At 45.7% G+C, this 24,567-nt stretch overlaps 2 protein-coding genes across 4 annotated transcripts in view; one reads left to right on the top strand and one right to left on the bottom strand.

Annotated features, from left to right (window-relative positions):
• The window catches only part of LOC135915445 (ornithine decarboxylase-like), a 115,683-nt gene that overhangs the window by 37,947 nt on the left and 53,169 nt on the right, over nt 1-24,567 (top strand). The gene's annotated exons all lie outside the window — the stretch shown is intronic.
• The window catches only part of LOC135915419 (uncharacterized), a 106,492-nt gene that overhangs the window by 67,292 nt on the left and 14,633 nt on the right, over nt 1-24,567 (bottom strand). For all 3 annotated transcript variants that reach the window (XR_010568617.1, XM_065448474.2, XM_065448473.1), the window contains exons 3-4: nt 21,927-24,253; nt 20,005-20,213 (exon numbers count right to left, since the gene is read on the bottom strand). Coding sequence is in view for 2 of the 3 variants with exons in the window: in XM_065448474.2 (XP_065304546.1) it covers nt 20,005-20,213; nt 21,927-24,253 (2,536 nt within the window). In the remaining variant the exon portion in view is untranslated. The remainder of the gene's footprint in view (nt 1-20,004; nt 20,214-21,926; nt 24,254-24,567) is intronic.

Raw genomic sequence — 24,567 nt, 5'->3', positions numbered from 1 at the left:
TTTTGCAGTCGAGAAGAACCCAAGTGCTTACGTCCCTGTTCATATCGTCATATGTTCTTTACCGATAGGGCTACCAATCACCTGCAGACTTACGCACATTTGTCCTATCGCTCTAATGAGTGAACCAGCATAACGCTCCGGACTTCTGTAGCTTCTCAAGACTAAATATACATGGGCGTCCAGTAACATACCTCCCTCCTTAGCACGAAACAAATGGACCCGCTTAACGCGCTTCAGACATTTCAAACTTCCACAGAGATAATTTTCGTGAGCATCCTCTTACTTAGTTAACTAGCATATTGCAATCCATACAATGTATACAAAAAGGACATCAGTGTAAAAAAAAAGTATGCATCTGCATGGGAGGAGCAAACGCACCGCAGTCCCTGTTTTATCGCCGATCAGCGCTCCACTTTAGTGGAGCCCCCGCGTCGATACCCGTTACTTCAACATCCAGCCCGAGCTCCGAGAGGCGCATTGAACATTTCCGTCAAACTGCGCGGGCCCTCACGTAAGTTGGCCATATGAAGGCAGCGATGCTATCGCTCCGTGGAGCACGCAAACACGCGACCTGCGGCGGCGGCGACGACGACCGGCGAGCTGTGGTTCCCTGCACGCGCGCTTGATGAGCGCAGGCTGCGCGGCGGATGAGACAGAGTCATAAAACTCGGGCGCCTCCGTACCCGCATGAGCGGCGGCGGTGCCACGAAGGGCCGGCATTAAGCCAGGCGCCTATCGAACTGCCTACGCGGAAGCGTTGTGTACGGCTTGCCCCCTGCGGACCCCAATTCCACACCCACCCGTTAATGAACGTGGTCAGGTGGCCGGGTTATGCTTGCACGTGGAGCGAGGCGAGCGGGAGGAACGTATAGGGTTGTGCGGAACCGAAGGGGCCAGGCAGCCGCGTTTATCTTTATTCTTTCCCAGCTGCAGTTTCGTGAGTGGCTTTCGTGTTCTCAGAACAACTAAGAAGCTGCGAGCGAGAAAAAAAAAAGTCGTCAGCGAACTATTCCGGCAACAAATCATCAGGGATAGGATGTCGCAGCGCTACACTGCGCCTTCCTAGTGGCGTTCATCACTGTGCATGATCAGGGTGTGGGTATAAATCCACGCTTCGCGCGACGTGAAGTTATTACGGGAGCTCGGAGGAGCTTTGCGAGTCAAGGCGGTTGTCATTCCGGTATGGTGCGATATAACTCACCTAATGCTGAGGAGTGCGCTGCGGCACGATTCAGTTCCATTTGTAAACAACGCGCCGGGCGTTAGGTTCTGCCGCACTGCACATAATACTTGAGGCAAAGTGTACCGCAATGCAGGACGTAGTGTTTCTTTATCTTCTTGGTTGTTTTTTACCCATTTTCTTACTGGCTTCATTCCTGAGGATCTTAGCGCGTTAAATTCTGCAAACGGTCGCAGTAAAGAACAAACACAGAAAATCAGGAATTAACGTCATCGGACTAATGCCGCGACACGAAAAACGAAAAGGAAAAACGCATTCTGGTGATGTCTACTTACTTCGCAAGATCAACGTGCGCGCTATAGTTTGTCTACGATGTATCGCATCTTCATAATAAATGTTTTCATAACATAAATGTCATCAATAATACTAAAGGTAAATCGAAATTCGGTCAATCTTATTTAAAAATGTATGTATAGAAGGTTTTATTTACTTTTTTATGCTAAGGTCTGCGTACGTATTGTAATAAAAGTGCCATTTTTTTTTCTTTTGTGTCTACCACCACTAGAAGACTGAGGAATTATTATTGCCATAATATTCAAGTTCCAAAAACTTGCACTATTATGTTCGTAGTGTGATAATCTCGCCCTAAAGTGGCAGCATTGAGAGCGATAGCAAAGCATACTATTAGTATGCATGATAGCATGCATAAATAAGGCTATTTATTTATAGGCCGCATAAATTACAGTAAACATTCACTTACTATAACTAAACGAGCGTGGCGTTGCACGTCCAAAGACACACGTAAGCAGAAAACACACGATGACTACGAGTGCTCGCGATCACAACACTGTCGCGACGAGGCGCGCCGGCAGCTGATAGAATTTTACTATTTTAAACTATAGCGCGACAACAAAACAAACCAGATCACGTGACCTCCAACACACGAAGCGCGGGTCGCGCATGCGCTGTCGCACGAGAGACAACACGGCAACGGTGTGAACCCTCTCTAATGTCCATTTAATTTCTCTTGCAATAAACTGTGTGTCAGGCGTTCAACAATCAAGGCACAGCGAGTGAAAAGACATCGAGCTGAGCAAGATGTATCTTCGGAAGGACAGATCAGGAAGGAATTCGAGCGTCGAGAAGCTCGCAAAATTTTGCGCAGCTCACTCCGCTCCGACGGTAGCGGTAATGGTATATAGATTGCTGAGATGCCTTGCAGCCGCCGTTTTGGGGTCTCGAAAATAAACAAAATAACAGAAGAAAAGGAAAAACAAAGCGAGAGAAGGAAACAAATCACGCACACAAGAAAAAAAAAAGAACTCAAGAAACTGAGAAACTGCCTTTCCTCAGTGTTTTAAATATACATCGGCGATCACTCAACTTCTGTTATAAATATTGGCGGGAAGATTCTAAAAGGAGCAGGCAAAAAAAATATAGTGTTGAGCTGAAACTGCGACAAGCTTAACCCGCGTTTCCGGGCTGACATTCCCGGTTCCTCTGCGCGGGCTTCACGTATACATGCTCCCTTCCACTTGTGGCAGAAACTTATCACCCGAAACAGTTACAGCTGCACACTACAGATCAGTCACCACAAAGGATCTGTTGACAGGTGCCTCGGGTAACTTGTTCTCTTGTTTTCTTAAATCTCTTTCTGCAAGAAACTTGTGAGTGCACGCGTAGGTGGCTTGTGACAAAGACGGAGTGCCTCAGACCGCGCGGCTGGGGTACAACAGCAAGAGGGCTGCTCCTCTCGACTTTCCACAAAAGTGTAATGTCAAGCGCGCGCACACACGCACTCACGCACGCACGCGCGCATATCCACTGTTTTGTTTTTCTCACAAATACACATAAACCATCAAGCGCGTGCATGGGAGACATGAGAGTCTATAGCCTCCGAACTCCGGACGTCGTATTCTGGTCTCGAGAGCTTCCAAAACAGCCGAGAAAAAAGGCAGAAAAGCGGCGCCGGCTTGCATGCTCAAAGCAGCCAGTTTAGGACGTTGCCCTCTTGCGGCGGCAGGATCACGTGCCGCGGTGGCCGCCTCTCGATTGAGCCGAGCGCGAGTGACTTATTTTGGGGGGGGAAGCGCGAGGTAATGTCCCGTGTCCGCCCGACGACATCGCTAGCGGCGGCGACGGCTGTTCTGTTTCACTCACCCCCTCGCTCGCTTTTAGTCACCGCCATCGTCGCGACGTCCTGACGCTGATGAGACGCGTTACACTCGCTGTTCCGACACCACCGAAAAGGTCCCGCTCCGTGAACGGAGTCCTCTTTGTGACGCCGCCACATGGGGCACGTCTCTCGTGGCGACGTCGGAAAGGAGCTTGGCCTCGAACGCATTTGAGCTCGTTCCGCGTTTTTCTGTGTGCTGAGCTCGGAGCTGCCAACAGAAAAATGCGGAAGACTGCATTCATCGTGGGCAGGATAAACGTGCAAACAATCTACGTTTTACGGTCTACGCTATAGCGGAATTCGTTTATGAAGAAGGACCAAGACATCGCCCTCTAAGCACGTGTTCTGTTCTCGAAGACATCGGCAACAAAGGCATACCGGAGGAATTTGTGCCTGTGCTCGTTGAACTGCGCTGTTGGGCATTATTAATCTGCATATTATTCTTCAAATTTAGCGTTAGACTTTGCTGGTTAAGGTCTTCAATCACATCCGCCTTCAGTCACGCCTTCAGAAACAAACAGGGACATTAGGTTACGGTGAATTGAACCGACTGCATCCTTAATGTCGCTTCTTTTCATTTGTGTGGACAGGGTATTGCTACGCACGACCGGAACTGCTTCTGGTTAGCCTCACTGCCTTTCTATGCATCCTTTTCTCTCTTTTTCTAAAGGCATTACCATGTTTGACGGTTTGTACCGTAAAAAATTGTGAATGATTAGTTTTTCCTTTCCTGCATTACTAACAGTTAATGAATTACCTGTCCATGTGCCCAGAGTCGGTGATACAAGTATTTTTGACAGTAAAGGCAGTATAACTGATTCTGCATGAAATCCAGCTCTAATTACGCCGCAATTACCATCACTCACTAGAAGATGTCCGAAACGTTATCGTTATCCTGAGGAAGAAGAGGAAAAAGAGAGGACTAGACAAGGCGTTTAACACTGTGCTCAGCACTGTGCTGAGGAGAGGGCTAAGGAGTCTTAAAGTTGCATCGCGTTAAGTGTGTGCATTTTTCTATCTCTACTTCTTTTTATTCCTGTTCTCTTTCTATCACCTTTTATTCCCTTTCTTCCGACCCTGACTTTAATAATATAGTATGGTACGCGTTGGAATAAGATTTTGTTGCTTTCACGCATTTATCGACAGTCCATAATTCCTGACTCAAGGAGTTATTTTTGTAAGTCATTTCCACCCTTTCTGATCAGGACAATGTTATCTGTAAACTGCAGGCCACTATAAGACATTCCCCATTGATCCTCACACCTAATTTTTCTCAGTCTAACAGCTTGAATGCTTCTTTCTATACTAGAGTGAATACTGTTGGAGAGATAGCGCCTTCATGCGGGACACCTCTATTAATTGATATTTTTCCAACTTGTGAAAAATTATGGTAGATGTGGAATCTCTGTAGATATCGTTTAAGATATTTACGTATGCTCCCTCTACTCCTTGACTATACTTAAAGGGACACTAAAGGGAAAAATGATTTCTTCTGCATCAGTAAATTACCGCTCTACAACACCAAAAACACCACTCTTACAACGATAAGACGTTTGGTACGCCAGAAAAAGCGCAAGAACTAAATACGGGTGGCGACGCCTACATAAGTTCCCGCACCTGGGGGCTGTGACGTCTTGGATTTTGATGACATCCTCTAGGGCCTACTAATTATATGTAGCGGTACAGATTGACTAAATTGTGTTCTAAAGGAACCAAATAGTAAACATGGCAAGTTTCGGGAACCTTTATTCAGCCAACGCGGCCCAAATGCGAAAGCATACTTTGGCATCCCTGATGTCACGCTGACGTACCGGCGCTGGGGTTTCGGCGCGAAATTCAAATACTGATACTTGCACCTGCATTTTCTCATCTAATAATCAAAATATTTTTTTGAAATGACTGCCTGCAGGGTTCTCAAACAATGCTTCATTAGCCTAAACTGATTTATTGTTTCGCTTTAGTGTCCCTTTAATGCCTCCTTGACTGCTGATATCTCTATTAAATTGAACACCTTCTTGTAGTCTATGAAGGCCATATTAAATAGCGCTTTACTGTGTATGTTACGTATTGAGGAATATTCCTTTCTAGAGCTACTCTACACTCTAGATTTATTTAAGTCAAACGTTGTTCAGATTCTATTTGAAATTACCCTAGTGAAAGCTCCGCACAATTAACACCGATCGGAAGCAATTAAGCTCATGGGTCTACATTTTTTTTTTAATTCTTAAGCGCCTGATGAATTATGTTGATATCCTTCCCAGTCTCGGGAGCACTTCAAGTTATGAGGTATTGTGTGTAACGGGTCGTATAAGGTTCTCGTGGGCAATAATCGAACATCTAGAACGAAGCAAATTCTCAGTTTATGCGTGTCTGTATCTCTTATTTTATTTTTTTCTCTCTTTTGTCTCCAGTTCCTCAACATCGGCCATTGTCGCAACGAATCTTTTGTTTGCAAACACCATATTTTTTCCCGCTAAGAATGTATGCAGCGGCTGAGAAGGAAGCTGTTTTCTTCCTTTTTTTTTTCTTTTCTTCACTGGTTTAGTACATAGAGCCAGGCGGAAAAGTCGGGGAAGAGTTGCGCCGTGGCCGTCGCAGAGGACAGAAAACAGCGGTAACTCAGAGGTCGCGCTCCACCCTCAACGCTCGGGCGCGTGGAAGGGGCTGGCAGGAAAGGAGGGGACGAAAAACTTAAAACCTCGGCCGGCTCAGCCCTTGAGTGGAGGCCGCGAGAACCCGGCGTGTGATTACGCGGGCTAGCCGGCGAGGGCAGTGCGTTAACTACGGCGTGAACGGAAACGGCGTTCACGCAAGGGTGGCGTTACGTTGCGACTGGCCTCGGTGCAAGAGGAAAAGTACCAGACGTTAGAAAACATTACGAAGCCTGCTTGTATCTCGAGACTTAAAGGCGCGCAGAGTATACAGGAAAGCAGATGAGAGAGAGGGGGAGAGAGAGAAAGGGAACGCTGCAAATGCACGGCCAACGTAGTCCCGCTGGCGCTACTACAACCAAGAGTATAGTATACACCTGCACAAGGCCAAAATAACAGCCGACATTCATCGTCATTCAGAAGCGTAGGCTTACTCAAACAATGCCTAGCGTTGGCTGCGCCTACACAAACAGAGAAAAGAAAGAGAAAAGGTCCTGCGGGCCTCAGCGGTAATTACCGGGTAACGAGGGCTGGAAAGAGGCGCTAGACACTAATAACAGAGGGTAAGTCGACGACAAAACTACGAGAAATGCAAAGCGAGGGCGCAAGAAAAATGCTCCTGGGCCATTTTTACAATGCAGTAAGCCCTTTATGCAGGGTTCTTTTATGCACTGTACTGAAATTTTTATATATAGGTTACGAGCGTAGTGAAAGTGGCATGTTTTCAGAGAACTTTCTAGGTGGGGCGTACATTCTTTGTCTTGATTAACGTTAGCTTCAGAATACTAATTAGCGAAAATGTGTTAATTCACTTTTTATTAGAGCCTTGGGGGTAACTGTTTATATGGAAAAGTTGGAAATCGTCAATTTTAACACTCCCCCCTCCCCCAGCTTTTAAAAAAGAAGTTACGTAAAAACGCACTTCATTTGATACATTCATAATTGAATTTCAACGCTCAATGCAGACAATATCGAACACGAGCCAGCCGCGCTGTTACGCCATACGGAAACACGCCGTGACGAAGTCTGAGGCGCGGTTGAGTGATGGCACGTCGCGACAAATACTGCAACACGTCGCGGCAAATGCGTGCCGTATCAGAGCTTCCGCGGCTGGCCGTGAGATTCTATTTCACACTTCGTCGCGCTCTTAGTCACGGGGGTACTCCCGTCTGATTTAGACAGTGGGTCGGCTTCTTCTGCACTCTCGACGCACTTAGTTTCGATATCGCCTGGACTGAGCGCGATGATTAGATGATGAATATCTTGAATAAGGTGCGATTATCAAGATATTAAGAAGTCGGGTTGCATTATAATGTGACTGCCAACAAATTTACCGCATAAACGATTGCCCACTAGCTTCTAATACGAATGTTAATCAGTGAATTCTTGTTAATTAGTATTCTGGAACTCAGGCTACAGCGACAGAGTATGTCCATCTCACCTCGGAACTTCTCTGCAAGAACGCCACGTTCGCTACGCTAATATATTTCTTGTATAAAAGAAAACAATAAAAAATGGTATAGATGACTGGCAATGACGTCATCATAGCCGCCATGCTGGTGCACCGGCACGGTGAAAATCTGGGTCTTTGACGTCACGTGAAAGCTATCGATAGGTTACAAAAGTATGAAACACCCAGTACAGCAATTTACATAGTTAACGGAAAATTGACTTCATTAAATGAGATATTTCCGTAATATCGGAAGAACTATAAAAAGAAGTAATAATGCGGCATGAACACAACAACCGGGTGGAAGCTTGTAAAATATGTATTGAAACAAATAAACAAAGCCGCACTCGACATGACAGCGGCGAAATTCTGGTGGCGTTCGCCTTTTCGGTCGGTTATCATCACGCGATACAGTCAGGACCCAAGAAGCCGCAAACGTGGTGTGATGACTTTCGAAGCTTCGTGTGCCTCGAGAGGTTGGTATTTAGAAACGCAAAGGGGCATATTTGTGTGCTGCACCGAGCGGTCCCGAGCGGATTTCCGCTTTGTTGATTTATGGGGTTGAAATTGGAAATTTTGGCAACCGTTGTGTCATCGGCTTCTCCACGAACGGCAAATTGCTCAGTCATCAAATAACGATAACATGAGGCGATATTGACACGTGTAGATTTCTTTATGTTCTTGCGGTGACAATTTTTTGCCGGTGAGCCACTTATCTTCCGGGGCAAGACGTACGCCCCTGTCTGTATCGTCGGATCTTCATTGTCGCCGATTTCTTAGCAAAATATATTTGTATAATCAGATTGCGTGCGAGAAAGAGCAGAACATATCCGCAGCCTCACAATTACCCAGCCTGGTATTCGCATTTCCAGCCTCTTCCAGATCCTGCAATTATATATATATATATATATATATATATATATATATATATATATATATATATATATATATATATATATATATATATATATATATATATATATATATATATATATATATATATATATATATATATATATATACTAAGTGTTTCTGTGAAGTCTTACCGCCGTATTGAGAAATATTTCTTACCCTGGAGCTCATGCTCGACTTGACTGGTGCGAACGCGCCCAAGACGCTCATTGCGTTTCTTTTGGTGTGTTCACGACAGGCGTCATTTAAATCAAGTCAAGCATGGACTTCAAGTTGAGATGCATTTCTGAATACGGGGGTTAAAGTAAACTTTAACAATCATCTGTGGCAGATCGCACAATGACTATCCTTGAGCGGGATTGCCCGTTGCCCAAACAGGCGGACATCATTTGGACGAGAAATTGAAACGCGTAATCGACTAATTAACAAAAGATCACTAATTTAGTTTCTAAGTTCTTTGCAGCCCATATTGCAATTTACAGTTTGTATCCTGGGAGTTTGCGAGGTAGATCTAATTGGAACGAATTCTCAGGATGACAACAGTTTCGAGATATTATTTGCGAACTTTGGGAAAAAATACACTGGTGGTCCAGTTACTTTGGTAGTTCCAAGCATAACACGTCATTTTGTTAAGAGTGAGTTGAACGACAGTGTAATTTTGCAGCAAGTTTGATGGCACATTTGTAGAAAATGATGTCATCCACAGAAGAATTATCTTCAAGTGGATGCGCCTTGCATTCTCACGAGCTATAATTTGTAAGTTGCAATATGTGACGTAAGATAATTAGTTAAAAAAACCTAATCAGTGATGCTAGTTCATCTTTTAGATTGTGCATTTCAATTTGTAGTGAAAGTAGTGCCCATCTCTTCGAGTAGAGCAGCTGAATGACTAGAATTGTGATATTTCCCTCAAGCAATCTTTAAAATTTGCTGAAAGTCTTCACAGATACACCTGGTATATACTGTATTGTAAGCAAGGCCTCGTGTCGTGACCCTTAGAACACCTCGTTTGCTTCTACCTCCTCTTCCTCCGTGCTCCTATCCAGATCAGTCATTCTGCTCCCCCCCCTCTCTCTCCCTCTCTCTCTCTCTCTCTCTCTCTCTCTCTCTGTTTGTATATATATATATATATATATATATATATATATATATATATATATATATATATATATATATATATATATATATATATATATATATATATATATATATATATATATATATATATATATATATATATATGGCACTGACTTTCATCTTCCTCATCTGTAGATATCATCAGAGCGCGTCGTGTATTCGTCGTGTCCGTAGCTCGCGCTCAGCGAGAATAACGTGATTCCTCGTAATAGACAGGGTTGTCCATTTTAAGTTTTATGGAATTTTTTAAACGTAGCCTGTTTCAGACAACATGATTCTGGACCTTGGGCTAGTTTATTCGAAGAGCGAGACATTACTTGCACGAGAAATCGAAGCAAATATTCAACTAATTGACGAAAATCCACAATTATCGTTTGAATGAATTACTTTGCGGCACATATTGCAATTTACGAATTGTAGCCGGTGAGTTCCTAAGCAGTATCCGCTTGGAATTAATTTCCAGAATGACGCGAGTTTAGAGATATGCGCCATCATACTTGCCGTAAAAATGCACTGTTGTTCCACTTACTTCTTTAAGAAAACATTCTTTTATGCATTGAAGCATATAGGTAACTGAAACGCCCATGCATGTATGTCGTCCCACACTTCGGAAAATTATATCGCATAAATGGTGTCATCCTGTAAATTAGTTTCAAGCAGACACGTCCTGTAAGCTCACCGGCTACAATTAGTAAATTCCAATGCGTTTCGCAAAGTGACTAATTCTGAAGTTAATTAGCGATTTTTTGTGAATTAATTTAATATGAGTTTCGATTTCTCATCCTAGTAATGTCCGCGTCTTCGAATAATCCAGCTCAAGGACAAGAATTGTGCCACCTGCCACACGCAATTTTTAAAAATTCCATAAAACTTAAATATGAACACCCGGTATAAATAGGAAATGAAAAACGTTCCCGCAATAAAGCATATTTTCCAAAGAAGCTTCAATAGTCAGGGTAGAAAACCTATTTTAAAGAATCAGCAACAAAGAAACACTTTGTGCAGTTTCTGCAATTAAATAGAGGTCCATTAATCAAGTCAGTCAAACACAATATAAATTGAAAAAGAATCACACAAGGACATGCTAACTGTTCTTACATAAACACAATATAAATTTCATTAAACAAAGTGATTAAGGCTTTTAGAGCAAATTGGTATAATAGCGCTGTATGAGAGCATATTTCTTGCTTCGCGCGTCGCTCTTCGTACTATCCGTTATAAATCCGTACTATCCGTACTATTTTCGTACTATCCGTCCGTACTATCCGTTATAAAATACAATCACGGCCCCGGTCGGGACCACACGCAGAAAGAAAAGCTTAGACTAAATAGATTAGTTCTACTGAGCGTTTACTGCATCTACAAATGCGAAGGTAGGTTCCACGCCCGCGCCGCGTATTCAAACATATGTGCCGGACGAAACAGCGAAGTAGCCTCAAGCGGATCGTCCGCGCGCGCCGACCTGGTGAGCAGCGTCTAAAGCCGCGCCTGGGCACGGACGCCATCTGTCGGAACGCGAAGTAAACAGGCGACTCCCCGCAGGGCGGGCCTGTTCGTGCTGCGTCCTTTCCTCAGTCGCACTTCCTGGTAGCGAAGACTGCGGACGCATCTGTCTTTTCGGTGGAGGAGTCCTCCCAACGCTTCTCATTTTGTACTACTACTACTACTACTACTACTACTACTACTACTACTACTACTACTACTACTACTACTACTACTAATAATAATAATAATAATAATAATAATAATCAGTCAATCATTTCTTTATATACTGTGCCCAGAAAAAACCCTGAGGTCTGAGTGCTGGCGCACGCATAGATGAAATAGGAAAACTGCAGGGGAATATAAGTGAGAAAAACAATGAAAAAGAAAAAAAAACTTGAAAGGAAAAGTGCACATAAGCGAGGCGCGAAGTGAATACAAAAGAAAAAGGAGGAGAAGGGCAGCTGTACAATGTGTGAAACTATGACACAACGACGCAAAGCTCGGAAAAGAGCCATGACAGCGAGTGTTGAAAAATGCCGAGATCTTTAAAATAATCATTATATATGGACTGTATTATGTGGGCGGTTGAGTGTTTGTTGGTGATGACAGGCAGGAACATGTAAAGGTCTATGTTCTCTGCTGATCTTGTGCGAAATACGAAACATGACACAACTGAGGTGTTCGGGGCAGGTGAGGATACCGTGAAAGAGTTTGAAAATAAACAGAAGGTCAACGCGATTACGTCGCAAGCGAAGTAGGGGTAACGACAATAATCTAACAGTGCTAGAAGAAGGTCCAGTCTCCGTGTTAGCAATGAGGTGAGGATGTATGCTTAGAAACCTTTTCTGGACCTGATCTGTAATGTCTCTGTTGGATTTAGAACTGCTATTTCAGGCGACCGACGAATATTGGAGATGAGGAAAACAGATGGTTGTGTACAACTTGCGGAACGGTGTAGGAAAATTGAATTCTTTCGATAGTCTGTGCAAGCAGAGCCACGAGAGTGCATATCCCGCAAGGCGACGCATTTAGTGTGAGCTGAAAAGTGTAAGGTTGTATGAAAAAGCACACCGAGATCATTGCTGTCACAGACCTTACACAATGGTACAGAATCCACAGAACAAGGAAGGGAAGTGCTTGCTGCTTTGCGTCTCAGAGTCATGACATTTGCCTTAGCAGCATTCAAGGTGAGGCTATTGTCTTTGCACCATTCAGAAAAAGAAGACAGGGCAGACTGGAGTCTGCCCTTTCTTCGACAGTCATCAACAGTGTGAATTTCCTTTAACATACTGATGTCATCGGCATGTAGAAGGAATGAAGAATTCAGAATAATGGAAAGAACGCCATCAATAAAAACTCTTAAAAAATGGAGTGGTCCTAATATTGATCCTTGAAGGAAGCCGCTAGTTGCCATGTAAAAAAAAAAACTATACCTTTAGCCTTTGACGTTAACATAGCATGTTATACCAAGAAGATAACTGGACAAGAGATTGACAATTCACAAGCCAGCACCAAAGCTCGTAAGCTTGATCAGTAGCAGCGAGTGGAGCACTTCATCAAAAGCCTTGCTGACGTAACAAAAAATGATGTCAACTTGCCCCTTTCGAAGTACCGGTGCGGAGATTTGTGTCATGAAACTTGCGAGATTTGTGGTAGCGGAGCGGCCGGTGAGAAATCCATGCTGATTCAGAATTAGTCAGTTCTTAACAGTAAAAGACAATATGTTGGGAAGAGCAAGCTCAAAAATCTTTCGCGAGGCACAGAGAAGAGAAATCGGGTGATAATTCGAAGCATCGGTTTTACAGCCAGACTTAAATATAGGAAAAACGCGAGAAGTTTTCCACGTGTTAGGGAAAGTGGAAGTGGTCAAAGCGTTGTTAAATATAGACATCACTACTGGGCCAAATATACTGCCGCAAGCTTTTAGAATCACGGAGGGGATGCCATCGGGGCCGCAAGATAGGGAAGACTTCAAGCGTGTAAGGCAGGGTGAGTTTTTCATCAAACAACACAACACTAGACGTAGGAACCGTTATATGCTGTTGATTCACCAGCGTTGAGAGAAAGAGAGAGATAAATGAGATGCGAAACGCAGGGAGGTAAACCGGAAGATAGATACCCAGTTTGCCAGGAGTAAGAGGAGACAGAAAGATAAAGAAAAAAATACACAAACATATAAAGAAAGCGTTGAGACTTGGAAGTTTTAAATGACGTGGAGAAACTGGCAGCAAAACAATCCGGGAGACCTTGTATTTCTACTCCTCTAGAGTCGAACAGGCGAAAACCCTCTCCACGTTCACTAGAGCACTTGCAGATGACTGCCAGCTGTCTGGAGGCGCTATTTTTCAAGAATTAAATATACGATTCATGATCCCGCTTCTGGAGGCGTTTGCAGAAAGCCCGAAGAAAGCGGAATTGTTCTTTCCCCTAATTAGGTACATGACTTCTGGATTTTCGGAGCGCGTGGTCTTTATACTTTACGGCAGCTTAGATGCGAACCAGTGGGGATATTGAGAACGTTTAAGTCTGTACATACTGCTCAAAACAAGCTGCGTAAACTTCTATACTTGGTCGTCAACATTGGTTTTGTCTGTGACCAGTGACCAATCGGGGATAGACAATAAATCATACAAGCCAACATGATTACCCCGCTTGAAAGCGAAGCGAGAGGATTCATTTGTGTCACTGGCGGATCTCAGGGCTGACACAGAGGCAGTTAGTGACGGATGAAGCTTATCGGGACAGATGTCCCGATAAGCTTCATTCCGATGTTCGAACGAGCGACATTTAAAACTTGAGCATTCCAGAGGCAAACGTCTAAGATGTTGCTACAGGAATTGGCGATCAAGTTGTACTTCTGAAGGGAACAGATGGACAGAAAAGGCAACACTGAGGTCTCGATTTTTTGTTAATCGTGACCATATAGAAAGCCAACAGACAATGAAGCCAAGAAAAGCACAGGTCAAATAGCTGTCGTTCAAATTATATTGTAGAAAATAGCGAGGAAAAGGGAAATGAAAGTGCATGAAAACATAACTTGCCGTCGGTGGGAGCGGGACCCACAACCTGCGCATTGCGCGTGTGCTACCGTGCACTTGTGCTACGGCAACGCCTACCAATCCGTCCCCTAACTTTGGGTACTTATGTTTACTAGATCTAACCCTGGGAGTATTGTCGAGCGCCACTCAAAGCCATGGTGGGCGAACGTGGAACATCCCTTTCTGCCTGATGGCGTCGCGTAACGCGTGGACACAATACAGATTTTTGCAAAGTTTCGTTAAGGCTTGTGGCCCGCAAGGGTATCAGCAGCACTTTCGTTGCGCGTAACGCGCAGGTTTTTTTTAGCCACGGGCTGCGAATATGCTGCAGTTGCAAGAGCGAGTCCCGTCGCAAGTGTACAGCAGCTTTCAAAGACTGACTCTCTGACGCGTAGTGGTAGCAATCGCACAGAACATGTTGCAGGCCTTCAGGGGTGTTACACACAGAGCACATTGGCGAGTCCGTAGGTTGAATTTTGCACATGAAGTAGTTCGTGCCGGCCACGTTGAGTCTGATGCGCTGAAGGCATGTTTGGTCTTGCCTGTTGATGCGTCGTGATATATAAAAGTCATAAGATTGATCAATTTTATATAGCAGTCCGTACTGAGGGTTTGTATCTGTCCAGGGAGATCGCTGCAAACGCCAAGCTTGTGCGGCTACCCATGTCACGGCGTCTTTTCTCAAGACAGGTGTCTGGACCATTTTTCTGTAAGTGTCACGTGCAGCTTTGGCAGCAAATCCAGCCTGGACGTTGCCTTGTATACCGAAGCGGACTGGTATCCTCTAAAGCACAACGCTGTGATGCATAGGCTTCCGATGTCAGTGACGAGTTGTTCCTGCATGCATGGCGACTTCAGGGACTGCAGGATTGCTGTTGAATCGGAGAAGATGACCCGAGACTAAGAGTCTTGATCTATCATGCAAATAAAAGCTGCCCGCAGTGCAGCTGTTCAGTGGCTGTAGCTGAAGTGCGGTGACTGAGAGTGGCAGAGATGGTAACACTCGCAGGCGGAACCCACACATCAATGGTAGACGATGTATACCGTGTAAAGGTGTCGTCAGTGTAAATATGATGGCGAGACCTTTGGCTGGTGTTAATATGCTATGTAACAATATATGGCAGCACTGGCCCGGGAGTATTTCCCTAGCTCTTGAACCCAGGCACTGACGTGGCACTTGACCACGAAGGAAATATTCTCGGTGGGTCAGTCGGCATGGAAGGGTTTTGGTAATTCCCACCTCAGGATCGCTGCCCGCTGAACGCACACATAGAGATAGAAAGAGAGAGTGACAAAAGAAAGGCAGGGATGGCAACCAGTCAAGAGTCCGGTTTGCTACCCTACGCTGGGGAGAGGGAGAAGATGTATAGAAAGAAGGAGAGAGGGGGTAGAGAGACGTGCACGGACAGCACTGCAGAGTCAAAAGCGCTCACACAAGTCAGACGTTCTCAGCAAAGTCCACACGGACTCGAAGAAACTCCTGCTGCAGAAGCACTGGAACCGATTGGCGTCGGCTTTCTGCAAGGGTTCCTACACTTGACATGTTTTTCGGTAGGCCTACGCACACCCTCGAGGCTATTGTTGGCGTACTAGTGAGCGCTCTTATAGTGGAGCCGTATACATGCGCAGTAGAACGTCCACGGAACATTGACCACTACAAGTCGAGTGAGACATCCTGTATATACGTACCGCGTAGAATTCTGCCCACCGCACAGTGTGCGCCTTCGTTTCCCAAACTCGATCACATTGAATATCTGTTGTAATAGCTGCTGAATATCTCCAACTGGACACAAATGTATGACGATGTAACCAGTGCATCTTTAGAAAAGCACGCAAACGATCCGTTAAGATAACCTAGGTCACGAAGCATGTAGCCCGGAGGGGATTTAATTTTCGTGGGACCCTTCCTATCTGGAGCACCTCCGCCTATAGCCGGCCGTCTCAGGTTTCCTCATAGGCACTTTAATGGGCGACACGGCATTCCTCACGAGAAATCATGACTCGGTTTATTTTATTGCCTCTTCGGAGCACCCGCTTCCGCTTCCGGTATATCCGCAAGCGCACTTTAACCCACCGCTATCGCCCAGCGCTGCTTGGAAGATCGCATCGGTTTCCGCGCTCTCCTATGCCTACACGGTTCTCGTTCGAAAAGTGTATATTAAGGCCTCGCGAAATCAGCTGCCGTGGCATAGCAATGGGGGGTAGGGGGGGCTCACTCCGCATAATGTCGTGGCGTGTGGTGTTTTACGGCACGGGGAAATCACGCACGACAAATGTGTTGCCTGCAACGTAACACTTTTAGCAAGTCCTGTTCGTGCGATAAGGATTAAAAGCACGGAACAGTGCAAACATAAGGAAGAAATAAAATGAGCGAAGCCTCGTAAGCTTCGCTGGGTAACAGCTTGCACCCGGAGACGTGGAAAGTGCGCTAACGGTAGCTCTTTCCTCTTCGCTATCTGCGCGCGCGATTTGTGCGTGGAGGTCGAACTTCTTTTTCCCTGTCGTTCATCGTATTGCACGAAGTCCAATACAGTGGCGTAGCGTGAGAAAAAAAAGAGAACGCTCTTCGGGAGGACCTTGCTCGCGAAAAAATTATCTTCGTCACCTACTTGATTGTAAGCAAAATTTACAGCCTTCCTGTTCAGCGGGGTTATCACGTTCATCTCTTCTTGCTTTCTTTTACTTAGGTGTCTATAAAACGAAGGGTCCTACGACCGCAATCTGCATTTTTTATACGTTTCTGCACGCACAGAACTCAATACCACTCATCGGACCAGTGTATTTAGGGGCATCAACAATCAGCACCCCAAGAGACCGCGCGAGCTGCAGCCAAGCGCTGTTGCCATGGAAATGCTGCGTTTCTGACGAATAACTATATAATCACAGAGCACATAATTCCCAAGTGTTAGGAGGAAGTAGATTTGCCCACATAGTCCCACGTACCACCTAAGCGGTGCTGTTTCTTTTTTCTTTCTTTTTTTTTTTTGCCAAGAATCCGTTCCAGCTTTCAAATCGCGTACGAAATGTGAAACGTGGGAGTCTATAGTAACGAACCAAATTTGTATTTTTCCCTGCGCAGGACGAAGCAGCTTCTCGTTTGCATTTCTGCATCATTTAATTATAATTCCTAATTATCTTAGCGCAAAGTCCTGCAACTTGAGCTTCGTCTGTACTATATCGCAGTATACCTAACCTTAAATGGACGCTAAAGAGAAAAAAACTAAATTAGTTTAGGATGATGAAGTATTCTTTCAAAACTCTGTTTTCGATAATTTCGTCCAAATAGGTTGATTACTAGTAGAAAAACGGAATGTAGGACAGCCTTCCATGTTTTGAGCTTCGCGCCAAAATCCGAGCACATGTACATCAGTGTGACCATGTCATGGATTTGAAGTACTTTACTTTTCTATTGCGCACCTGTGGGTCTGTAAAGTTCTCGAAACTTGCTAAGTCCTGTCTTTGGTTTTTCTAAATGAGACTGTGAAGTCCATCTTTACTCATAGAAAAATAGGCGCTAAGTAGACGTCAAAATCCATGACTTAACGGCGAGTTAGTGGGGGAAGGTCAGGACGGCGTCAACAGCCGTGTTTCGTTTTTTCCGTCTTTTCTGGCTTACGAAGCCACCTCTCATGGTAACAGCAGCTGCTTTTTTGAATATGAAGCATTTCTTGGCGAGAATTTGCTATTTTGACAGTATCTATCTAGCCGCCTAGGTCTTGGTGCTCTCATGGTCGTTTGGTTAACTTGGTATGTACCACAATCGGCATTGTATGACGAGTGTATGCCGAACATAAATGATGTCATAAACATGTCATGACATGCGTCTCATGTAGGTCAAGAAACAGCCGCCTATGTTTTGGTGCTCTCATTGTCGTTTCGTTAATTTTGGTATGTACGAAAACTGGCATAGTATGAGAAGAGTGTATGACCGACATAAATGGTAGGTCATGACATGCGTTTCATGTAGGTGAGGAAACAGCCGCCTAGGTCTTGGTATGTACCACAATTGGCATAGTATGACAAGAGTGTATGCCGAACATAAATGATTATGTGGAGACTTGCGTGTCATGTAGGTCATGAAACAGCCGCCTATATGTTTGGGCGCTCTCATGGTCGTTTCGCTAACTGGGTATGTACGAAAACTGACGTGGCATGAGAAGAGTGTAAGACGAATATAAATGATAGGTCATGATATGCGGTTTATGTAGGTCATGAAACAGCCGCCTAAGTCTTTGTACCAAAATTGGCATAGTATGACAAGAATGTATGACGAACATAAATGATCGGTGATGACATAAATATCATGACATGTGTGTCATGTAGGTCAAGAAACAGCCGCCTGCGTCTTGGTGCTGTCATGGTCGTTTCGTTAACTTAGTAGGCTCCCCGCACACTGCTTCTCATAACATCGATTCCCACAAGGCGTGGGATCTGCCGGCATGTTTTTTTTTTTTATTGTGGAAGCATAAGTTACTAATGCACCTCAAGTATTTTCCTCTTTGACGAACGTTCATTAACGATCAATCGCTGTAAGATGTTTCAGAAGAAAAGAAATGAAGAGATGTGCATATAAAACAGAAATATCCACAGAGTATTGCTACTAGCATGATAGCCGCCAACATTCGACTATATTTTGTGAAATGTTAAGCAATTGCTGTCTTGATGTAATCGATGTGAAGTGCTGTCCTACTGGTAGTGCTATCTGTGAAGGCATGAAGTAAACCACCAAATGGTCGTCATTAGCGTTCACAGTGCTTCTTGTTTGTTTTTATTTCTTTTCTTTCTTCTCTTTTCTTACACGCCGTGGTGCCGTGGAAAGTTTATCAAATACTCAGCGCTTCATTTCAATTTATCACCCCGTGCGATGCGCAGAAGAAGTTTCAAATGCTATGTTGTTCTTGTAATGTCATCGGAAAAAAATCTTGATGTTTATTAGTTCCTCTAGATGAGCAACATGTGAATTCCCCATCGTCTGTACAACGTGCCACATCCATACTACGTGGTCGTCAGTAAAGCTTCAAGAACTTTTTTGAAGATTCAATGAGGTATGTTACGGAAAAACACATTTTATGCTACTTACTATTGGTGCACTCCGAGCGTATATCCCGAGGCTCAGACGAAGATGACATGCTTTGTACGTCAGATGATAGTGGTTCAGAACATACACTGTGTTCTTTCAAAGAAGAAGCGGTGGAGATGACACTGGCTATGTACAGATGCAACAAAAGTCGGAGGAAGAACAATTAACAGCTTTAACTGTAGAAGATGGCTGTAAGAGATCAGTTGCGACCTATAGGAAAGCGTATATCTACGTGTAGGTGGGCCTATATCAATTGACGTTATAAGCAGTCATTAATTAATATGGCGTTCGAGATCGGTACTTTAAAATGCCAACCGTACATTCATAAGGTGAGATGTAGCTTTGGGCTACTTAATTTCCGATGTCTTTCTTTTATGAAAATGTCATTTCCCCCTCACAGGGAAAGCTATCGTATGCTATTTCTTCAGTTCTTTCGTATTTAAGCCGCTGACAAAATATCAGCATTCCAAACAATTAAGCACATGGGTCTTAGAGTTCGTAAAAAGTACTTTACTTTTCTATGTTTTCACTCCCACGTATATATATATATATATATATATATATATATATATATATATATATATATATATATATATATATATATATATATATATATATATATATATATATGGTGTCAAAGGAAAGGACGTTAGCACAGCTGCTCGACGTGGCACTTATATACGCTTTCAACGTATGATAGTCTGGTGGCAGTGCTCTTGCCACCGAGAGGAAGATGCATGAATCGAAACGAAATGTTGTGAACTTTATAAATGGGGGGGCCACGGCGATAAGAAAGTGGTAAATAATCACCATCGCTATCGTTAACACATCAGAGACCACTTCGACGGTGGAGGTATGCTTGTGAACGCCCCATGTAATAGCGATTATCACGCACCTTTTCCTTGATGAGCAGCAGTTCCCGCTCGGCCTGCCACACGTCGTTCTCCAGCTGTCGGACGCGGTCGCCGCACGAGTGCTTCTTGTTGTTGGCGGCGGCCCGGGACGACCGGGAGCTGCTGCAGGCCGATGCCCCCGAGCAGCAGCAGCCGATGCCCGAGCCCGCCGCTACTCCTCCGCTGCACTTATTGCGAGCCACAGCAGCGCCTGCACGGTGCACACCGCACGCAGCGTTCACGGTCCAGCGACGCGCTAATGACCACCGCTAGAGAGTGACCGTGGTACCGACCACGGACTGTAAACGCACCCGCGAGCGCGAGAAATGTTCCTGCCACTCACTTGCGGCGTGCTGGGCGGAACTCGCTCTTCAACCCCCCCTCCCCTCCCCCCCGAATGCGATCTATCTAATGCTGCCTGTAAGGATAGGATCCGTTAGAAAAGCAACGTTTCTTTCAAACGTATCCTCCACGCCCACGTGTCTTGTTGTTTACTTCACGAGGTGGAGACTTTTTCTGAAATGTTATATTATATAGTCATGCCTGACGAGGCGATTTCAGCTCTGTTTGAGGAGGGGGAAGTGTGTGATAACCGTGCGCTACTCAGTTTGTGTGTTCTGGTATGTAGGTGTTAACTGCAGATTTAACAAGCGTGCACCGCAGCGGGGTAAAATGAAGACATACGCAGGACAAGAGCTGTCTGCCTTCTTTCGCTCCGTCTAAGGCGTGCGCGTTTGTTGAACTTGCAAGTATGAACTAACTAGTGTAGCAACTCACTCTGTTAAAGTATTGATTCACAATACCTTACGTCACGTTACGATTGACTTTCTACTCCGGCGGCCGCTGCGTATGACGCGGCTGAGCACAGTCGCACGGGCTTCGTGTGCCGCTTAGTTCTCGCCGCTTATTTCGCGTTGAAGCGAGGGTCAGCGCGAAGGTCAATTCGCTCGCTGCTGCTGCCGCTCTTCCTCACGCCAGGTTTTGTCAGCTGGTGTCCGCGCTCATCGAGTGAGATGTGTTTATGTTTGTCTGTGCGCGCGTGACACCGTGCTTTTTAATTTAGTTAGTAAGTGAATGTTTACGAGTTTACACAGCGGATAAAACTACTATCCTTACTTCGTGCAGCAGTCTACTAATTTGCTACCGCAATCAATGCTTCGCGTTTCGGGTGTAACTGTGACTTTTTATTTAAGGGTCATGTTAAGGACGCTTTGGCGACCACTTTCTTTTTTCTGGAAACCAGAAACACTTCTCTGTGTGCATGTTGCTGGGATGAGAAGCGGTGATCAAATGACAGACTAACTGACTAGGGTGAATCAATCAATCAATCAATCAATCAATTAATTAATTAATTAATTAATTAATTAATTAATTAATCAAGAAACAATCTTAACAAATGTTTTCCAAACGAAACCCACGTTCGTAAGAAGATGGAGAACTTATGTGATCAACAGTTGTTGAATAAGGGATGTTCCAGGTTGGAGCCGACGTTTTGATGTCCCTTGTTCTACCACTGCCGGTTAAAAAATGGTTCGAAACTTTCTCTAAGACACCCAAACTAAACATGTATACGAATTTGAACGACGTAGTGTAAAACTCTCGCACGCGCAAGTCGCAACGAGACAACAACGCAGAAAAATAGAAAGCAACACGTACAAAGCACCGTTCTGCATGTTTTCCTTCTCCTATTTACTCGTATCAATCGTTACTCTCTATGACTGACCTAGTTAAACCAACTTTCGAACCCATGCTTCCACTTTAGCGTCAAACAGCACAATACATTAGAGAAGAATGCGGGTGAAATAGAGGCTCTAATTCTGAAGGGAGTCTGATAATGACATCACACGACCATCAGCCGCCGCCGCCGAGAAAACATGTATAGCAGAGAGGGTGCTGCGCGACGAATGACAGTGAGCCCGCTCACCTGCGCCACACGTGGGCCTGTCCAGCACCCTTAGCTTCCTAGTGTGGCCTCCTCCATGCGCCTTTCTCTCCTGCCTGTCGTGCAGCACCACCTCCGACTCGAACGAGGAGAGGCTCTCGCTGCAGCTGGCGCCGTCCACCTGCCTCTCCAGTTCCTCGGGTAGGTCCGGGGCGCCGTTCGCAAGCGGTGCGCTGTCCGTCGTGGAAGCGCAGCCGTCTTCACTGTTACCCGTAGTTGAAAGGGGAGCGAGCGGGCCTTGCGTGCTGCTGTCACTCACGTCGAGAGATGGCGCGCACGCGATTCCCGCGGAAGTTGCGAGAACTCTCACGAGAGGCTCGTAACCTGCACCGCCAGTTTCCGCGTCCGCTGCCCGAGGAGTAGGCGTGGCGCCTTGACCGGGAGAATCCAATACGGATAACGCTGCGTTGGCGGCAGTGATTAGCCTTACTGTCGCAGGTATAGCCCTGTGAATGTCCGCGTGTTCAGAGAAGACTTCTGCATCCACGTCGAAACAAGTCATTGGCGGTGAGAGCCTATGAGCACTGAGTAATGATGGATGTGTCTTCGACAAGCATTCTTCGCTGTTTTCTTTGGTGTGACTAGCTGTATGAGAGTGATCGGCGACAATCTGCTCCGTAACTTTGGCTAGAGAATCGATAGAAACTTCCGGTTCTTTGGAATCACTCTCTTGCTCTAGAATATCGTTTGGTACAGTTCTCGCACTGTCGGAACAGGAGGACAGTGACGACCTGCTTGGGAGAGATTCGACGTCTTTCTCGGAAGTCGCAGACAATGCCTGCTGCGGAATCGGATCTTCTTTGGCGATAATCTTCAGGGCCGCTTCGCCGTCCTTCTTTACAGTATCGGCTTCAACCCCATCTTGCATGTTCAGCCTGCGGAAATTGGTTTTGATGTACTTCCTGAGAGCTCTCGGAGGCATTACGTAAGGCCTCTCGGGGCCGCCGTTATCTGTTCCGTTGTCGGAACTGGAGTGACTTTCGGCTAGGGAGCACGACTTCTTGGCTTCTTGAGAAACCCCACTGCCCGACCGAATGTCTTCGTCCTGCTGCCGATTCACGATACGTTGGCCTTCCGTTGTCTTCGTCGAGATCGTCGTCTGGTTGATGTCGCCCTGACTGAAGCATGTTTTGGGCGGCGTATGACCTGGCAAGTCGTGAAGCGACGTGAGGGACGTGATCTTGAACAGATGTGGACTGCCGCCCTTTCCTACTGCTGAAAGGTCAGCGTCGTCAGTCGATTTTAGTCGAGGCAGAGTGGAGCTTCGCGATTCCTCACCGGGAATGGAGTCCGTGTTCAGCTTGGGCGAAGAATGAGAGCGCATAAATCGCGGAAGACTGAAGCTCCAGATGCGTCTTTGGCAGCGGCTCTTCGACTTTCCTTTGGCCCCGGGAATCTTCGTCGTGGCAGGGGACGCTTCTTCCGATTCTGCTGCACTCGCTCTCTCGGCTTGCGAGCTGCTTGACTCACTGCCTCCGTCTTCGAGACATGGTGGCGCAAGTTGCGCCTCAGTTACCGCGCCATCGTTTGTCTTCGGGGCGGTGAAACTGGCCGCTGGCTTCAGTGAAACCTTAGCCACCTCTGCGCCGCCGGCCGCTGGGCGTCCACTATGTCGCTCACTGATGTGAGCGCCACCGTTTGAAGCGCCGCCATTCTGCGAAATGTCGCTCGTACTGCGTCGAAGTATAGTTGGCTTTTGGGCAACTGGCTTTTGCACGCGAGGCGGTACGGCCGGTGGGGGAGCCGCAGTAAACCTCGGTATCCTCGTCAGGGCAAGGCCGTCCTGCTGGGGCAGACCACTTACGTTGTGGTCCCCCCGTGTCGCGCATTCGTTGAGCAGCGTTCGTTCGGTGACGGCCCTCTTCAACATCCGAACACCAGAATAGGTACTTTGGCCTTTCGTGCCGCCATCCTGAGATACGTTCTTCTCTGGTTCGACCTTGGATTCGTCAACGCGCCTCTTTGCAAGCGCCGCAGTTACCATAGGCGGTGGAACCAGGGAACGCCCTGAACACAGGTGATCCTGTCTCGAAGGAACAGAAGACACGCGCAGAGTGACCGGCTGACGTGCTATGGCGTGAACGGGCGTTCCTTCCTGACTTTCACTTTCCACGACGCCGGCACTTATACCTGAAGCGCATTTCCTGAAAGTTCGAACGCCATTAGAACGAGGAGGAGACGCTTCGTTCCTTGTTGCTAACTTGGAAGCCTTTAAGTCCTTTGATCGCACGTTGCAGATCACAGGAAACGGCTTGCCACTGGCATTCGTGGCCATCCTGATACCTGGAGCCTCCGGTAGGCAGCTATTCCTGGAGCAAGGAAACATAAAAAAAGAAAATATATTTTTTATACATGTACAAAAGGCAATGTACGAATGTGTTGCATAATAACGACCTTTAGTATAACTTACAAAGGTCATTCATCGACAAAAGCAAGTTCATACAGGTAGAGCATGCCAATCTCCTAGAAGCATAGCGTAACAGTAGCTTTGTGTTCCCTAATAGATATAAATTCACAATTTCCTAACTATTTCACAGGTCCATTCTATTCTTATACTGGGTCGGTTTGAGTCACTGAGTCAAGGTAATGAAAAAAAAATTAATGTTACCCTTACGCTAGCATA

Source organism: Dermacentor albipictus, chromosome 4 (assembly GCF_038994185.2).
Source record: "Dermacentor albipictus isolate Rhodes 1998 colony chromosome 4, USDA_Dalb.pri_finalv2, whole genome shotgun sequence".
NCBI lineage: Eukaryota > Metazoa > Arthropoda > Arachnida > Ixodida > Ixodidae > Dermacentor > Dermacentor albipictus.
The sequence above is the reverse complement of the archived record's forward strand: the minus strand, read 5'-3'. Positions and strand labels throughout refer to the sequence as shown.